At 48.7% G+C, this 19350-nt stretch overlaps 1 protein-coding gene across 1 annotated transcript in view; it reads left to right on the top strand.

Moving 5' to 3' along the window:
* The window catches only part of CSMD2 (CUB and Sushi multiple domains 2), a gene marked incomplete at its 5' end in the record, with an annotated part of 537662 nt that extends 518692 nt beyond the window's left edge, over window positions 1-18970 (top strand). The window contains 11 exon segments of the mRNA XM_079778373.1: window positions 1400-1573; window positions 1903-1976; window positions 4006-4117; window positions 4679-4858; window positions 9790-9852; window positions 11043-11204; window positions 12707-12819; window positions 15116-15203; window positions 16484-16622; window positions 16809-17023; window positions 18169-18970. Of these exon segments, the coding sequence (XP_079634499.1) occupies window positions 1400-1573; window positions 1903-1976; window positions 4006-4117; window positions 4679-4858; window positions 9790-9852; window positions 11043-11204; window positions 12707-12819; window positions 15116-15203; window positions 16484-16622; window positions 16809-16968 (1265 nt within the window). The 3' untranslated portion in view covers window positions 16969-17023; window positions 18169-18970.
* Between the last annotated feature and the right edge of the window lie 380 nt (window positions 18971-19350).

Below are 19350 nucleotides of genomic sequence, written 5' to 3' on the forward strand. Positions count from 1 at the left end.
CCAACGACACCTTTCTCTATCAATAGATACCGACCTACACATCATCATTTTTAATGGTTTAAAGAATTTCCTTGTTGTAGATGCCACAACTTGTCTAATCTCCTTCTGGTGACGAATTTGGGTTTTTCCAGTTTAATCCTGTTAGAAACAGTCCTGTAAGAAATAGCCCTGAAAATAGCATTTCTTTACCCTCGTGGTAAAGTCCTAGGAGTGAGCCTGGGTCAGCAGCATGCACTCTATATGTTAGGACACGTGATGCCAAACTGTCTTCTGGAAAGAGGGTCCCAATTTGCACCCCCTCCAGCAGTTTATGAGAACATTTCTTGACTCCTTCCCGCATTAACAATGGATTTTTCCCATATTTTTAATATTTACCAGGCTGAGGAGTTTAAAAAGTTACCTCCTTATTTTAATTGATTCCACATTGCTTATTAGCAAGACCGAGTTTCTCTTTCTTTGTCATCCATTAGTATTTCTTATCTTTTGCATTGCCTTTTTCTAGCTACAGTGACTTCTGATCATCTTGGCCTTTGACTGACTTCTGATTGGTCAGGTCTAGACTCCCAGTTTCCACGGCACAGACTTCTGATTTATTTGCATATTATCATGAACCTCATGACTCTGTACACACACACACACACACACACACACACACACACATACATATACACATCATAGCCTAAAGAATGTTCTTCATGCCTGAAGTGATGTCTTGGGAACCGAAGGTAGTCAGTTTTAGTGATACTCGGAAGATATGAATGAATGAGCACACTCCATGCACTCCTCCCTCCATCTCTCCATGCACTACCCACCCCAGTGTAAATGCACGCCCTTCGGAACGACAGTTGTCCATACTGTACATTGAGAGCCATGAACACACTCAAACCTTTAAAGATAAGTCCACTCCTAGAGAATCTCCTCCAAGAAAATAATACAAGTAAAAGAAAGGCCAGGTGTAACTTTATAATAATAGAAAGGTTATGACAAACTATAATTATGATACAAGCTCTCATTGTGGAACTATGTAGCCAATAAATGACAAGGTTGCATAAACCTGGGCAATGTTCACAGAATATTAAGTGAATAAAGCAAGGTTAACAACATTTGGACGTTGGGTTTGCAGCCACGCACAAACTTACCTACAAGTAAACCAAGACCAGAAGGGGGTGAGCGTGAAAATGGGGGGTCGCAGGGGGAGAGCAATGGGGAATGGCTGAGAGTTCATTTTTTCTCGATGTTCTAAGCTTCCTTAGTATTTCTCTGTTACTTGGATGGTTACTGATAAGCACTTGGAATATGGGAAGGAGAGGAAACAGCAGCAGCAGGGGTGGGGACCATGGGGTTGCACACTGGGTTCCGGGAAGCAACTTGGACCTGCCTTTCTCCCTTGTGCTCCCAGCTGTGTTCTGCGGAGATCCTGGGGTCCCGGCCCGGGGCAGGAGAGAGGACCGCGGCTTCTCCTACCGGTCGTCCGTCTCCTTCTCCTGCCAGCCCCCTCTGGTGCTGGTGGGCTCGCCACGGAGGTTCTGCCAGTCAGATGGGACGTGGAGCGGCACCCAGCCCAGCTGCATAGGTGAGAGGTGGGCTGGGCACTGTCCCAGCTGTGGGCTTCCCTCTTTGGGGCCCAAGATGATGGCTTTCCTTCCCTGTGCTCAGGGGTCTCACCTGCACAAGGGGGCAAGTCCTCCTCCGAGCTTCTTGGAGCAGGATGTGAAACGGCCAGAGTTAATGTGCTACAGGGCATGGTGGTGTCAGCCAGGGGTCTGGCCCGGGTGGGATCATCGAGAGGCAGGGACATCGGGACGTGGCTCCGTTTTCTTCTCTGCATCTGTTTCTCAGCGTGAGCCGAGGCAAGGAAAGCTTCCGTGACCCTGTGGTCTGTTTCTTTGTTTTGCGATCCAGACCCAACGCTGACCACGTGCGCAGACCCCGGCATGCCGCAATTTGGGATACAGAACAGTTCCCAGGGCTACCAGGTAATGGGGTCAGCCGAGATCGGGCCTCGGGCCTCCTGCCCCTTCCTGTCACTGTCGGCCTCGGAGGGCCCGGGGACCTTGCTTGGAACAGCACTAGTGGGGGGCGAGACCTTGGGAGCTGGAGGAGAAAAGGGCTCTGCCTGTTGGAGCTGAGCTCACGGGACCCCTGTCACTCTTGCACATGTTACCAAGAAACGGGAAAAACTGTGGTGTAGTCACACAATGGCTTCTTAGATAGCCGTGAAATGCATGAACTGCAGCCTACCCAGGGTGGGTACATCTTAGCAGTGCAACATTAAATGACAAAGGTGGTACTATTTCTCTCAAGATTAAAACCAAGAAACACTTACATTGCTTAGAGATGTATGTACACATACGTGGTAGGATTATTCTTTCACAAAGCAAGGAAATTAAAAACAGAATTCCAGGCGGTGGTTACCACTGAGAGGAGGCTGAGGAAGGGGACAGGGAAGGGACACCCTCGTCTATAATGTTCTAGCGCTTGAGTAGTGGGCTCAATCTAAAGTGTTCCCTTTATTGTTATAACTCATGTCTACATAGGCTCCATATATTTTTCCTATGCATCAAATATCACATAATAATTTTTGAAGAGAGAAAGTTATAGGCTGGGTCATGTAGGACTTTGAGGCCAGGATAGCATTTTGGAATTTATTCTAAATCCCAGGGGATACCATTGGAAGGAGACTTGATCTGATCCACCATCTGGCTGCTGATGAGAGAACAAATAAAAGCGGGTAACGAATAGAGGCCAGCCCTGGCCGCTGTGGCTCAGCTGGTTGAGTATGGTCCCAAGCTTGATTCCAGCTCAGGCACATGCTCAGGTTTTGGGTTCATCCCTGGGTCTTACAGAAGGCAACCGATTGATGTTTCTCTAGCACATCAATGTTTCTCTCTCTCTTCCTCCCTCTCCCTTGCTCTCTCTCTCTAAATTTTAAAAATAAAAAAGAATAGAGGCTAGACAAGTAGGACACTTGCCACAGCTCAGGAGGTGGGTGGGATGGGCAAGGGTAGTGACAGTGGACGTGGAGAGAAGTGAAGGGGTTAGAATGTATTTTGTGGGTAGAACCAAGAGGACTTGCTGATGGATTGGACCAAGGGTTGAAGGAAAGAGAGGCATCAAGGATGACGTGAGGTTTTTGATTTGCACAACTGGGTGGATAAAGGTGCCGTTTGCTGAGTGAGATGATGAAATACCAACAAAGAGGTTGAGCATGGAGGAGGGGGGTGGAAATTAAGAGTTTCACTCTATGTTAGAATCGGCTCCTATAGGTCATAGAAACACATGGGTGTCTTGAGCTGGGCAATCGAGTTGCGTTTTAGGAAGCTGATGGGCAGCGTCATGCCGCATGGATTGGACAGGGAGAGATGGAGCTGGTGGTTGTGGGGGTTGAGTCAGACGGTGAGGAACACGTGGAGGGTGAGCGTGGGGAAAATACCTAATACTGGAGTGAGGGAGGGAGGGTGGCTCGCTGTCAGCAGAGATTTGCAAAGCACAGTGTCAGATTCTCTGGGGAACATGTCTATCAGGAAGACAAGTCTCCCATCCTGAAGGAACTTACCATTTCACAGAAGAAAGAGACACAAGTCACTTTTATTTTGTGCATTTCTTCACATTTTATAAAACGCTTCCAGATCCGCCATCGCATTCGTGTCGCAGCCTTCCGGCAGTGGTGACAGGCTGGCCTGCCCCATCCACACTTAGGGAGACTGCAGTGTAGAGAGTTTCACGCAGCTGTCATTCAGGAGAAGCCAGAACCAAGATCGGGCTCTTCGGATTCTGAGTCCGGCACTGCCCACAGCAGCAGAGTAGGGAGCGTCCCATAAGAGCATTGGTGAGGGTGTTGGGCGCGTCCATGTGGAAGAGGAATAATATAAGCTGCCTCAGAGGACAGATAAGATTTAGCCAGGCGGAGTAGGAGTTGGGTCATGGGAAAGTAAGTGACCGAGTGATGGGTATGAAGCGTGGCTGCATGGGAGGTGATCGTGGGACCTTCCGTCCTCGCCACAGGTGGGAAGCACAGTGCTCTTCCGCTGTCAGAAAGGTTACCTGCTTCAGGGCTCCACCACCAGGACCTGCCTCCCCAACCTGACTTGGAGCGGAAGCCCGCCCGACTGTGTCCGTGAGTGCACACGCCCCGCCTCCCAACACAACCCGCCTTGGCGACACATTGTCCCCCCCTAGCTGGGCAGCCAGGGCACTGGGATGCTCTGAATGACAGGGAGCGCACACTGCTCATTGGCACCAATGTTGGTCTCTTTGTCATCATCACTCCTTGGGGACTCACAGAAAACATTTCACACAAAAGCCTTCCTGATCTTTGAAGGCAATGCCTAGGTCTTAGCAAAATAAAAAGAAAGAACTTTCCGGGGGCAGCAAAAACTAGTAACCACCACAGCCAGCCCTCGAGATGGAAGATTCCAGGCTTTTGACCTTAGTTACTCCTCTTCCCTCGGGATAAGTGCTGCAGGCTGCAGTTCCCCGGGGCTGATAAGCCAGCATCTCCCTGGTGTCCATCATGTCCAGTCCTAAAGACCCAGGGCTGGGAGGTGGGGGGAGACATGGGAGGGGATGCTGGACATGAGAGGGGCCTGAAGGGGACAGGCGGGGGGTGTTCCTTCTGGGAACGGGAATGGTCGAAGGCCCTATGCTCCCAGGTCCAACAGTGTCTCCTCTTGTCCAGCCCACCACTGCAAGCAGCCAGAGACGCCAACCCATGCCAACGTCGGGGCCCTGGACTTGCCCTCCATGGGCTACACACTCATCTACACCTGCCAGGAGGGCTTCTCCCTCAAGGGCGGCTCCGAGCACCGCACCTGCAAAGCAGATGGCAGCTGGACAGGCAAACCCCCCATCTGCCTGGGTGAGTGCGCCCACCGGTGAGCCCCGCCAGGGGGGGAGGCGGAAGGCGGCTGAGCCTGAGTGAAAGGAGGGCAAAGAGAAGGAGGAAGTAGGATTTCCGGGAGCTGGGCTCTGCCTCTGACCTTCTGAGGCACTGAGTCCCTAGGAGCTGAAACCAGGGCAGCCTAGAGAGGCACATGGTGAATCCTTCTGCCTGTGCTTAAACACCAGTACACTCCCAGGATTACTAGTATATTAGTCACCAGACAGAGAAAATGTCTTCGTTTCACCAAACTAGAATACGGCATTATGCCTATAACCCTGATAAAACGGCACCCACCCACAGATCCCTCGGGGTTACCAAGAGGTCACAGACCTCCCTCCCCCTGAATTTATTCATTCTCTATTTATTGAGCATTATCACTGTGCATAACTGCTGAGAATTTGGAGGTGAGAGACAAAACCCTGCCCTACAGGAGCTCACATTTAGCCACAGGAGACAGACACATCAGATACAACAGTCCCTTCAGGAACATAGAGATGGGCTGAATGTTGGGTGCGGTGGATGGTCACTAATTCAGTCTTAAGAAGGGGAGGGAGAAGTCAGAGAAGGCTTCCTGGAGAAGGTGGTCTGGGAGTCCAGCAAGGATGCCCAGGTGGTGTGGCTCAGTGGTTAAGCATCAATCTATGAGCCAGGAGATCACAGTTCGATTCCTGGTCAGAGCACATGCCCAGGTTGGGGTGGGGGCACATGCCCAGTTTGTGGGCTCAATCCCCACTGAGAGGCGTGCAGGAGGCAGCCGATCGATGATTCTCTCTCATCATTGATGTTTCTCTCTCCCTCTCCCTTCCTCTCTGAAATCAATAAAAATAAATTTCTAAAAGAGTCCAGCGAAAATAAACAGTCACTTTGGTGCTGGAATGGCATGAAACTTTCTTACAGGTGATGAACTTGCCATATGGCAGGCATTATACTAAGTACTTTGGGTGTACTACCTCATTTATTCTTCTCAGTCACCCTCTGAGGCAGGTTCTATTCATATCCCCATTTAATATATGGAGAAACCGAGGCACGGAGAGGCTAAGAAACATGCCTGAGGACACCAGCTGGTAAAGGGAAAGAGCTGAGATTCAAATCTTGAAGGTCTGAGTTCAGCATCTGAGCTCTAAGTATTCAGTTGTCCTGCCTCTCAGAGAGAGAGGACTCAAGGTCAGAGCCTTTATCAGAGCCAGCATTTCATAACCACCTTGTATTTTCACCATATAAATAGTTGTAAATTTCCTTTATTTATGGAAAGTAATATTTTTCCACGTATGATATTAATACAAGATTTCATTTTTAGAGTACAATTATTTAAGCTTTTCATGTGGTAAAATATACATAATATAAAAGTTACCATTTTAACTACTATTAAGTGTACAATTCAGTTCCATTAAGTACATTTGCAATATTGTACAACCATCACCACTATCTATTCCAGAATTTTTCATCATCCCAAACAGAACTCCATTAAACAATAATTTTTCATTTCCTTGAAGCCTCTAATAACCTCTGTGACACTTTCTAGCTCTATGAATTTGCCTGTCTAGGTGCCTCATGCTGGTGGAATTATCTAATAGCTGTTGTTTTGTGTCTGTATTATTTCACCTAGCATAATGTTTTCCAGGATTATCCATGATATAGCATGTGTCAGAATGTCATTGATTTTTATGCCTGAGTAATATTCCTTCAATGAATATTCCTTCCATGGATAGACCACATTTTGTTTTTTATCTATTTACCCACTAATGGACACTTGGGTTGTTTTCCCTTTTTTGCTATTATGAATTATACTACGAACATAAAAGTATATCTTTTATATGGACATATGTTTTTCATTCTCTTGGGTGTTTATCTAGGAGTAAAATGACAAGCCTACGTTGAACATTTTGAGAACCTATCAAACAGCTCTGCAAAGTGCCTGTGCCATTTTATGTTCCCACCAGCAATGCGTCAAGGTTCCAATTTCTCTATCCTTGCCAACACGTTACTGTCCATTTTTTTATAACCATCCAAAGTGGGTGTAAAGTTGTATCTCACTGTGGTTTTGATTTACAGTTCCCTAATGGCTAAAGATATAAGCATAGTTTCATGTGTTTATTGGCCATTTGTATAGCTTCTTTGGAGAAATGTCTAATCAAATCCTTTGTCCATTTTTTAATTGGGCTATTTGTCTTTTTATTATTGAGTTGTAAGAGTTTTTTTAATCCCTTTGATTTCTTTTCTCCCAGATTTATTGAGGTATAATTGACAAATAAAAATGTAATATATTTGAAGTTTACAGCATGATAGTTTGATATATGTCTACATTGTGAAAGGATTTCTACCATCAATTTAACACATCCATCACCTCACTCTTTGGTTGTTTTTTATAAGTTTGAATCTCTTAGCAAATTTTAATTATACAGTGTAGTATTACTGTCAACCATCGTTACATGTTATACATTACATCCTCACACCTTATTCATCTTAAAATTGAAAGTTCGAACCCTTTTGCTAACCTCTCCCTCTATCACCCTGCCCCCCAGTCCTGGCAACCACCCTTCTGCTCTTTGTTTCTATGAGTTTGACTTTTTTTTTTTTTTTTAGATTCCACATGTACATTGTACCATATAGTATTTGTTTGTCTTTCTCTCTTTTCACTTAGCATAATGTCTTCCAGATTCTTCCATGCTGTTGCAAATGTCAGGATTTCCTTCTTTTTTAAGGCTGAATAGCATTCCATTGTCCAAATACATACACCACATTTTCTCTATCCATTCATCCATTGGCAGACACTTAGATGGTTTCCATACCTTGGCTATTGTGAATAACGCTGCAGTGAATGGGAGTACAGCTATCCCTTCAAGGATTTCATTTCCTTCACATATATACCCAGAGATGGGATGCTGGATCACGAGTTAGTTCTATTTTTAATTTCTTGAGGAACCTCCATTCTGTCTTCCATAGTGGCTGTATCCGTCTACATTCCCACCAACAGTGCACAAGGGCCCCCTTTTCTCTACATCCTCACCGGCATTTGTTACCTCGACTTTTGGATAATAGACATCCTAACAGATGTGAGGTTATAGGTCACTGTGGTTTTGACTTCCATTACCTTAATAATGAGTGATGTTGAGGACCTTTTCATGTACCTGTTGGCCATTTGTGTGTCTTCTTTCTAAAAGTGTCTATTTGGGTCCTTTGTTCATTTTTTAATTGGCTTTTTTGTGGGGGGTTTTATATTGAGTTGTATGAATTGCTTGTATCATTTGTATGTTCACCCCTTGTTGGATATGTGGTTTCCCATTCCATAGGTTGCCTTTTCATTTTGTTAATGGTTTCCTTGACTGTGTGGAAACTTTTTAGTTTATGTAGTTCCACTTGTTTATTTTACTTTTGTTACCTTTGCTTTTGGTGTCAAATCCAAAAAACCAATACCAAGACCAATGTCAAGAAGCTTACCCCCTATGTTTGCTTCTCGGAGTTTTATGGTTGCAGGTTTCACCTCCAAGCCTAACCCGTTTTTATTTGCTGTTTGTGTGTGGTGTGAGATAGGGGTGCAATTTTACTCTTTGCATGTGTTTCCCAACACGATTTATTAAAGACAGTGCTTTTTTCCATTGCATATTCTTGGCCCTTTGAAAAATAATTACCTGGGTTTAGTTCTGGGCTTTGTATTCTGTTCTATTGGTCTATTTGTCTGTTTTTATGCCAATACCATACTGTTTTGATTATTATAGCTTTGTGATATAGTTTGAAATCAGGAAGTATGGTTCCTTCAGCTTTGTGTTTTCCCCAGATTGCTTTGGCTATTTGGGGTCTTTTGTGGTTCCATAGAAATTTTAGAATTGTTCTATTCCTGTGAATATTGAGTCATTGTGGGAAATTGCTCTGCAGCTTTCTGTGTATCTAAACAGAAGCTGGCCTCCAGAATTGGAAGGGGTGTGCTATAAAACCCTGTGGCCCCCCTAAGGAGACAGTAGGGAAAGTCTGTCCTTACTTGGTGACAAGGCAGATTTTTCTCTGCAAATAAGGAAAGACATTAACATTTACTCACCATGACTTTCGTGTTCACAACCTCATTTGTCCAGCATAGAGCCTTGAGGTGTGTGTTAGCAGGAGGAGACAAAGACTCTAAGTGGTGAAATGGCTAATCAGTCGCACACTCATTAAGTAGCACTGCTGGAATCTGAACCTCGCTGTATCTCAGGCCCTAAGCTCGCGCCTTGCCTGTGCTGGGAGGGCTTCTGAGTCTCCATATCACCGCTCCAAAGGGGGAAGGCGCTCCACCGAAACCCCATCGGGGCTAGGAAGTTTACTTTTAGTCAGTGGAAGGTCCTCCTTCGTGCTGGGCATCTGGGAGGAAAGCAGAGTCCAGCGCAGGGTTTCTCAGCCCCAGGTCCTCAATGGGGCACTCGGAGGGCCTGTGCAGTAGGGTAGAAGATAGACATCTTTACCTCTTACCGAAGTGTAGCATTTCCTTTCATTTAGAATAGTAGACAAAGCCCATAGTCGTGTTAGCAATACTAATGACATTGTCACCCGTAGGAATTGCAGATTTTCATAGATTACAGTTGTTACTCATATCATGAAATACTGTTTATGTTCCTGACTACTCCAAGATGATAATAGTTACTAGACTTGCTGGTAGATCCTGTTATTTAATACAGTAATAAGGAATTATATGTAATTATAACCTAACTCCTTGTTTAATATGACTGTGATTGATGTGATGGAAAATGTGTAACTCTTTACATTTCATCATCTGAGAGGCATCACCCTCAAAGCAGCCCCGCTTCTAGTCTAAGAGGATAAGTCCAAAGCAAGATCTCAAAGAAGCCATTGACCTGATGCCAGAGAGCGGCCACTATTTTCCAACAGAATGTAGACCAGAAGCTGATCCTGTTTCCTCCATTCTCTTTCCCCAGCAGAGGTCCGGCCCAGTGGGAGACCCATCAACACTGCCCGGGAGCCGCCACTCACCCAGGCCTCAGGTGTGTACGGGCCAGATCTCAAGACACGTGTTGGTTCCTTCACCGAGTTACCCAGAAACACGCACATGAGTCTCTGAGTGGAAACTATCTGTAGAGCCAAACTGATTTCCCCTCCCACCGCCCAACCCAGGCAGACTTCAGGAGGCAGTGAGCCTGAAGGAGCAAAAATCTCCTCCAGAAGAAGGATCCAAGGTTTTCCAAAACATGTCCAGAGCTTCGAGCTCTGGAGCTGTTGATTACCACACCCCCTCCCGGCACAGCACCAGCCACTGGACGGTCCTAGACACAGCCCCGGGTCCTGCCCGAGAGCTTCCTGGGAGTGGTTACATTTTTAAGACACATGTTGGTTCTTTCCAAGTGTGATGACCAGACCTGGACACAGAGCTACAGGCCTGCTGCCTGACCAATGCACAGTTACTATATACCATCATATGCTTTTCGGAACCCTTTGCAGTGATATTAGTTAGTATGTGCATTTTACAAGAAATAAGACTCAATCCAAATTCCATTTTGGGCACTGACCATCTGTGAATGGGCTTCACTTCTTGAGCTTCAGTGTATCTTTCGGTAAAATAGGGATTATAACACGTGCCTTAGAGAATTATTATAGGGTAAGTAACAGTTTAATAGCTATCGTTCATTGGGTGCTTTTATGTGCCTAACATCCTGTGATGTACAATTTGCAACATTAGATCACTTGACCCCTACAATAACTCTGATGAGACAGGTGGGGTGGCCCCCATTTCCAGAACTGCAGGTGAGGGAGTTGAGGCCCTTGCACTTGACCAAACAACAGGTAATTTACAGCCAAGATGAGAATCCAGATCTGTCTGCCTCCATTAGCCCGAGTCCCATCTGCCACACAATACTGACGTACTGGTTTTCTCTCTTCTCTTTTTCCCTTCTTCATCTTCTCAGCCTCCTCCCTTCTCTTCTCTTTTCTCTTTCTCTCTCTTCGTTCTAGTTCCCTCGCTTCCTTTCTTGTTTCCTCCTTTTTTCTTATCCACCTTCTCTCCCTTGCCCTCCATTCATTCACCCTGAGAGCCAAGAGGATCGCAAGAGGTCAGAGCACTCCACCACCCTCCCTGGGGTTAGAAGTTGGGAAAACAGTCTCATAACTGAACTAGGATCAGTCATCAGGTGGTTTCAAGTCTACCAGCTCTCTCATGTCTGTTTCTCAATTCCTCTAGTTCCTGGGGATGTTTTTGCCAAGAATTCCCTCTGGAAAGGGGCCTATGAGTACCAGGGGAAGAAGCAGCCGGCCATGCTCAGGGTGACTGGCTTCCAGGTTGTCAGCAGCAAGGTCAATGCCACCATGATTGACCACAGCGGCGTGGAGTTGCACTTGGCCGGTGAGGAGCAGCCCTTCACCCCTCCCCACCCCCGCCCCCAGCCCTCTGCGCAAGCCCTGGTTGCTAAGGGCAGGCGGGCACATGCCCTTTGCAGGGATGAATCTGCTGTCATTACATTGTACTGTCCTGGGAGGCTCAGACCTGTCTGGTGGGCAGGGGGAAGAGGAAGTGTCTATTCATCTTTGTTTACATGGTAAAAACACCAGGGACTAAAGGTGACAAATATCAATAACTTGAACATACGAAGGACCCTGAGAAATAAAGAGAAAAGAGACTCTTATCCCTAAAACTGAACCAGAAGCGGGGGCTGAGAACCCCAGGAACCACAGTATAGGCAGTCAGTAAACAAGAGAAAAGTATTTTTCATCAGTAATCAAAGAAATCAGAGCAAACACAAAATATCATATTCTACTCTTCCCACTAAGGCTTTTTTGAGTGATAAACTTTGGTGCTGGTCAGGTTCCAGTAGAGGCGCTGACACAGTGCTGGTCCAACTAGGAAATAGTGCAGTTCTAGGAAACAGTGTGGCATTTGTATCAAGAGCCTTGAAAATGAAGGGACCCATTAATTAAGAATCTTTATCATAAGAAATAAACATGGATGGAGTCAGACACTCATAAATAAAGGATGTTTATATTACAGGGCTATTCATAGTACATAAATGGAAATATTTTTAAAAGGGGGGATATGCTAATTATATCCTATCTATTGGATAAAAGATTATGTCCATTTTGGAAGAAATACATCCAGGATAATGCTTTTAAAATGGGACTCCAGTTTTTAAAAGAAAATAATCATATTTATAAGAAAGAAAATTGGAAGTAATTAAACCAAAATGTTGACAGTGGCTGTTTCTTAGTAATGAGATTAAGAGTGATGTTTTTTCTTCATGTATCTCTGCATTTCCTAAAATTTCCCCAATTTTCAGTCCTTCTATAAATAGAACAACTAAATATGTAGAAAAAAACTGTTTGTTGAATAGATGGATAGATAAATGAATGCATGAGTGAAGGAATGCACCCATTAATACACAATCCCATGTACGCTCACATCCATTCATGCACACACACACAAACATAAGCGAACAGTCACATTCACTCTTTAGCTCTAAGGGAGTCCTAAACACATTCATATACTCCCAGATACATCACTCATGCATTCCTACACCCACTGAATTGTAGTCACACCAACGCATTAACTGATACATTCACATATACAAAACCATATTCACTCTATTCTCACACATGCATGTATAAACAGGGTCCCAGCCACAGGCCAGTAATCCATTGTTTGTTAACATCCATGCACATACTCACCACCCACATAAACTCCCCAGCAGCACCATACTTGCCTACTTACAGTTAATAATAATTCATGGAGTGTTTAGATCAACATCTGCACATAAAATCCCATTCAGATGCTCACACCCGCATACCCACAAACTTGGGTTTTGACATTTCTCTGGATCTTTCAAGTCCACCCTCTGAACTTGCTTTTCCCAGGAATTTACAAGAAAGAAGATTTCCATCTCCGACTCCAGGTTTACCAGATCACAGGGCCTGTGGAGATCTTTGTGAATAAGTTCAAAGATGATCACTGGGCTCTAGATGGGCATGTAAGTTGAGCAAATCTCACTCAGTCCTTAGACTCCCGGTGCCCTTGGCCCATCCATTCCCAGGGCACTGCCAGGAAAGAGGAGGTGAGGAGAGGGTGGAAACTCTTGCATCCACGTGGAAACTTGGGAGGAGGTTTTCCGTAGGGCCAGGACAGGAAGCAAGAGAGACTTCATTAGCCGAAACCGGTTTGGCTCAGTGGATAGAGCGTCGGCCTGCGGACTCAAGGGTCCCAGGTTCGATTCCGGTCAAGGGCATGTACCTTGGTTGCGGGCACATCCCCAGTAGGAGGTGTGCAAGAGGCAGCTGATCGATGTTTCTCTCTCATCGATGTTTCTAACTCTCTATCCCTCTCTCTTCCTCTCTGTAAAAAAATCAATAAAATATATTTAAAAAAAAAAAAAAGAGAGAGAGAGACTTCATTGGCTAGTGAAGTGGACAAAGGCAAAGATAAAAAGGGCCAGGAGGCTGGGAGTCCAGAGGGTCAGCGAGACGGAGTAGGTTTGATGTTAGATCCAAAAGCAAGGAATTTGGAGGTCAGCGGTATACAGTGAATTCAAGCAAGCTGAAGGTCAGGGTGTGGTGGTGGGAGCTGGGAGAAGGTGGTGAGTCCCAGACGAGAACCTGGAACATCTACCCACATTTAAGGATGCGGATGGTGGTGACTCAGCACAGCGGGGGAGACTAAGACATAGGGGAAGGGATACAACTCCCTCGCATTCCCTTGTGGGGAAGACTTGCTACCTTCTAGGCCAGTGGTCGGCAAACTCATTAGTCAACAGAGCCAAATATCAACAGTGCAACGATTGAAATTTCTTTTGAGAGCCGAAAACCGACTTCTGCGCATGGGCCACGAAGTTTCAATCGCACTGTACGTGCGCGCCCGCACGTGGTATTTTGTGGAAGAGCCACACTCAAGGGGCCAAAGAGCCGCATGTGGCTTGCGAGCCGCAGTTTGCCGACCACTGTTCTAGGGCATTCTTGAGATGGAAGCCAGGTCCCCAGGGATGCTCCTCTGCCCATCCTTCCAATGTCACTGGTAGTGGCGTTGAGCATGGTGTCGCCTACCACATCCTCGGCTTCCCTGTCTTGGATTGTTGAAGCTAGAAGGAGAGTGGGAAGGAGGGAGAGGAATGGTGGGGTGGTGGCCAGAGTAGCCGAGGGCTGAGGAGTCAGGGTACCTCCTCCTGGACAAGACTAGCTGGTGGAGGACTGTGGCTTTAGTGACTTTACTTTATAAACACATGAGGAGAAGCAAGTGGCTTTTCCAGGGGTGGCACCGAAAGTTAGCTCCTTGCTATTCTCGAGAGTACCCTGTGGACCCCCTTGGGTGTCCCAGCCCTGATGGCTTCAGTGGATAGTCCAGAAGCTTACCAGGACAACAGACTCTGCCTTGTGTGGGAGGGGGCGGGGGAGGCGGGTAGAGAGAGCAGAGGTGAGAGGACAGGGTCAGAGTTGGGAGATGAAGCCAGGAGTGCAGGCCAGAGGCTGGACAGGAATGGGGCTCTGGGGGCCAGGGGCAGCTGCAGCAACTGCCTAGGATGGGAGCCAGCCATTGGCCTGCGTCTGTGTCGCCCAGGGTGTGTTCAAGGGGGCAGGAGAGGAGGTCAGCCTAGAGCACCACAGACAGGGCCCTGGGAAGAGCAGGCGTTGGAAGGTACACCAGTAGCACCAGCTTTGCCCTCCGACAAGTGTGTTTGACTGTCTGTGCCAATTACACGAGCTTCATGGAGGCAAGTGGCAGAGGGAACAAGAAGGAGTTATGTCCCCAATTGCCCCCCAAAAATATTACAGCTAATGGAACTGGAATGAACTCTCCAACGTGTGTTAAGTCTGCTGGGTCCATCTTAATCTTGCTTCAGTTTGTCCCAGGGTGCTCTAAGCCAGTTTTTCATCACAGCAAGAACAGCTAACACTTATCTAGGGCCCGTTAAGTGTTGTAAGTGCTTCATCTATATTAACTCATTTAATCTTCACAACCACCCTGAGACATAGGTACCGTTATTATTCCTGTTTTACAAATGAGAAACTGAAGCCACAGATTAAATGACTTGGCCAGTGGGGAAGAGAAACGCCTCCCTGCCTCCTACAAGCATTTGGTGCCCCCGCCCCTCCCCCAGCACATCAGCCTGCTTCCCCCGTGCCTGGTTGTGCTGGGCATGGTCACTGTCTGTGTCTGGGCGAGAGCGGGAGGGTGAACCCAGCGCCTCGGGCAACATGCCTATGCGTGTGTCCCTGGCCTGGCTTCCATCTCCTGCCAGCATGCCTCCCAGCTTACTCTCTCTGCTCCCAACACAGGTCTCCTCGGAGTCTTCCGGAGGCACCTTCATCTACCAAGGCTCCGTCAAGGGCCACGGCTTCGGGCAGTTTGGCTTTCAAAGGCTTGGTAACTAGCTTTTGTCCCCTGGGAGCATGAGCTCACGGGTGCGGAGGAGAAAGGTGTATATTGGGGTAGAGGACAGAGGATTGGTGACAACCAACAATCGAAGACAGGGGTTCTCAGCCCTTTCTGGATCCGTGACGCCTTTGAGGTCCTGATGAAAGCTGTGGAACACCTCTCCAGAAATAAGCACAATACGTCATGCGCTCCCCTTTGCCAGTTTCACGCTCAGCTTTTGAGCTGAAGGCCCCCAACTTAAGGGCATTGGGTCTCAAATGCAGGCCCCTGCAGTACTCTGTCTGGCCAGCCCTCAGGCGGGCATCAACCAGACATCCCTAAGCGTTGAGACGTGGGGTCCTGAGGGGTGCCTTCATCCGTGCTGTCCTTTGCTCCCCACGTGTCACAGAGGTTGGTATTGCAGGCCTCGTCCTACAGATGAGAAAACCGAGTGTCAGCGAGACTTCCCTCCCTTGCTCCCCTGTCATCGTTACCCGGCATGCTCCACGCCATCAGTGCCCACGTCCTCCCTGCAGAGATGGGCTTTGACCGGGAGCCTCTGGGTGTGAGCCTCGGCCTCTAATGGGGGGAGAGGTCCTGGCTTCTTGGGAGTCAGGCCCGGGGAGACGGGAGGCAGTCCCAGTGCCGTCTCCAGAGCCCTCTGCCTGCCAGGCAGTCAGTCCATTGTGTGTTCTCACAGCACTGACCCTCAGAAAGCTCCTCCCTGTCTCCTGAGAAGGGCCCGCCCTCTCGGAGCTTCAGCCCCTCAGTTAGGTGGGGTGCTTAACAGGGGCAATGGTGTCCCACTGTGCTCTTCTGAGCCCCCCAGTCTTGTGGGGGGGTAGGGGCAGGCAAAGGAGGGGAGACCCTCCAGAGACAGGAACTTCAGTGCCCCCAGAGCAGGTCCTCAGGCATCCGTTTCATATTTCCACTTCCTTGTAAAGTTCCATGGCCCAAAGCTTCTGTGGCCCAAAAGGTTTCAAAACTTCTAAAGGGCTGCACCCTTTGAAGATTTTACTCTGCGACATAATTTCGGATTCTCCTGAAGATCAGCTTCCCTAGTTCCGAACGCTGTCCTCTGCATACGATCTGACCGACCTCCCTCCGTGGGCCCTTCTCCCTGGGAGGTCTGGGTGTGTGTGGAAGGCACACCCTGAGAGGGAGGCCTCTCCCAGCTGAGCTCCGGGAGGGACCATGCCCGCCGCAGCCGCACTTCCCAATAGTGACCGCTAGGGGCCGCCCTCTCAGGCTGTGTCTCCGACCTAAGGTTTATGCTTTGGGACTTGCAGACCTCAGGCTGCTGGAGTCAGACCCGGAATCTATCGGCCGCCACTTTGCTTCCAACAGCAGCTCGGTGGCCGCCGCCATCCTGGTGCCTTTCATCGCCCTCATCATTGCAGGCTTTGTGCTCTATCTCTACAAGCACAGGTACCGGGAAGGAAGGGGGCAGGGGGCCGGGGGGAGGGGGGGAGCGACAAGACACTCGCCAGGCCCCAGCCCACCCAGAGCTTTCCAGAGCTGTGACCTTCTGAGACCTCCCTGCCCTCCCTCCGCCTCCCTCTCCCTCTTCCCGAATTTAGACCCCTGAGTCTGTCCTTTCCCTCTTTTTCCCAGGAGAAGACCCAAAGTTCCGTTCAATGGCTATGCTGGCCACGAGAACACAAATGTCCGGGCCACATTTGAGAACCCAATGTACGACCGCAACATCCAGTCCACAGACATCATGGCCACCGAGGCGGAGTTCACAGTCAGCACAGTGTGTACAGCGGTATAGCCCCCAGGCCTGCTGCCGCCCCCACTGCCCCCGAGAGCCCCGCCTCCAGCAGCCGGTGAGAGGGGGTGGGGGGAGGCCGGGACCTGTGCGCGCATCCTTTAACACCCACCCTAAACAAATACTTAACGGAGGAGGAGAAATGATTCCAGTGGGATCATTTTAGCATGCCAGAATCGTTCTCAGGTTTCATCTTTACGCTCCGTCTTGACATTTTCCTACTCAGAACTCTTGCAAACAGAAAGCAAAAAAATAAAAAGTGACATCTCTGACAACATAAATCGGGCCTTACAATACAAGAGATTGGTAATGACTGTGAACTTGGAGCTGCAGCATTATTGAACAGTATAGGAGAAAAACAAGAATGGCCCATGACCTGCACATACCCCACCCCCCTCCACGTCTGGGGTTCCGCTGGCTCTCAGGTGCCTGGGTGCCATCTGGGTCATCTGGGCTGGCGGCTCCCAGGCTGGGCAGCCTTCTGTGCTGCCCCTCACAGAATCCAGGCCCGGGGAACATTCGCCCCGCCCACATCGGGCGTGCCCAGGGTGCTGCTTGGCTCAGGGACTGGGGGCATAAAACCCCTTTGCACACATACACATTTAAAATGAAAGATGAGGTCACAAATTCCAGTGATGCCTGACAAGAACAGCTGAAGTTAAAAACCCCACCCAGGGAAGCCACGGAGGCCGATGGGGTCGGTGAGTAGGGGCAAGGGGCAGGGCTGTGTTATGACTTTCATGGACCCTCCATTCAAATATACATATGTGAAAAAATGATACTTTATAGCTCTTACAAAGGTGAGTACCGTCTAAGCAGGAGTCATTACTACATAGTCATCACTATTATATTCATTTTTCCTTCCGACTTTGAAAGGAAAATAAAACGTTTCCCTGGCCCCTGAAAGCATGGTGGGCCCTAGGCCCTGGGTCCCCTGTGTGTATCGGAAGTCGGCCCAGCCTGGGAAAACGACAACATCCGGAAATAGATGTTCTCTGTGGGGAGGTAGAGGTCCCTGCATCCCACCCTCAGTTTAGGAAGACTAAAAATCAAAGATAAGGGTCAAGGCAACTAATGGTCTTGCATTCTTTCCCCTTTGTCCTCCTTTGCTTTGCTCTTGCCTCCTTTTGCTCCCGCCCTCCCCGCTCGCTGCCTCTCTTGTTTGACAAACCCTGGTGTGATCTGTTTGTTCCCATTCTCCAGGGCACAGAAGTAGCTCCCTGAGCCCGTGCCCAGTGCCCATCTTCGTCTGTCCCTCCGCCGTGTCTGCTCCTGCTGGACTTGGGCCCTGGCCCAGCCGCCCTCTGCTCCCGCCGCCCTGGAGAGGACTCCGCTGTGCCCTGATGGGGCAGGAAAGGAAGAGGGGCTGAGAGAGCAAGGAAGCCTGGGGACTTCGCGTAGCAGAGCAGACACACCTCCTTCACTTGCGTCTGTGGAGGAGACCACAGAAGCTTCGAAATCAGAAACGGGTGTGAACGATGCCCCATGCTCCCCACAAGCCCAGAGAAGAGGTGAAGAGGAGGAGGCACCAACAAGCAATGAAACCAACATGCGCTGTCCGGTTCGGACCGGCCTGTCAGAACCCAGTGACGGTGTCAGCGGATGCATCCGCGGTGGTCAGTACCCAGAGCGGAGACCAGCCCTCTACAAATGAACGGTCCAGCTGCAGGGTGACAGCAAGGATTACCCCAAGGGCAGAAAAACACCTGAAGAAACAGCTTGGAAATCAGCATATTTTTTCCAGCCTCGTTTTACTGCGTTCTAATCCCAGTGAGTTACAGTCATTCTGGGTTCCGGGCAGCGCTGGAAAGAAGGGCAAGGAATCTGGCCAAGGTCAAGTCTGGCTGTCAGTGAACAAAGAAGAGAAGTCTGTGGCCCAGACGGATGCCACGTCTGCAGGCATCGGGAGGTGCTGGAAGGCACAGGAGAGCAAGCCTGCCCCAGTGGCCGAAAAACCACGCTGCAGTGTAATGAGTGTCTGTGCCAGGCGCTTCAGGAGTCTCAGTTCTAGGCCTACCACAACCTAAAATGTAAGAATTATTATCCCCGTTTTATAGATGGGAAAACAGAAGCCCAGACAGGTGAAGAGATGTAAGCTATGGTGAAGTGTGGAGTCAGGATGCAAACCCAGGTGGTTCTAACTCCAAAGTCCACTATACGGCGGCCAGAAACCCAGGTCTAGGAAGGACACCAGACAGGGAGCAGTAGGTGAATGCCTGCAGCAGGACTGGCCAGGGCCGAGGGGCCAGGCAGGGGGCCTGCGTGTCCTCTCTGGGTTCTGTTCTCCCCACCTGGGCAGCAACAAGACAAGGACCCAGCCCCTGCAGCCCCTTGCCACAGCGGACAGAGGGCCTGGGCGCTCCTGGATCCAAAGGATGCAGTGGA

Source organism: Cnephaeus nilssonii (genome assembly GCF_951640355.1).
Source record: "Cnephaeus nilssonii genome assembly, chromosome: 7".
In the NCBI taxonomy this organism is placed as follows: Eukaryota; Metazoa; Chordata; class Mammalia; order Chiroptera; family Vespertilionidae; genus Cnephaeus; species Cnephaeus nilssonii.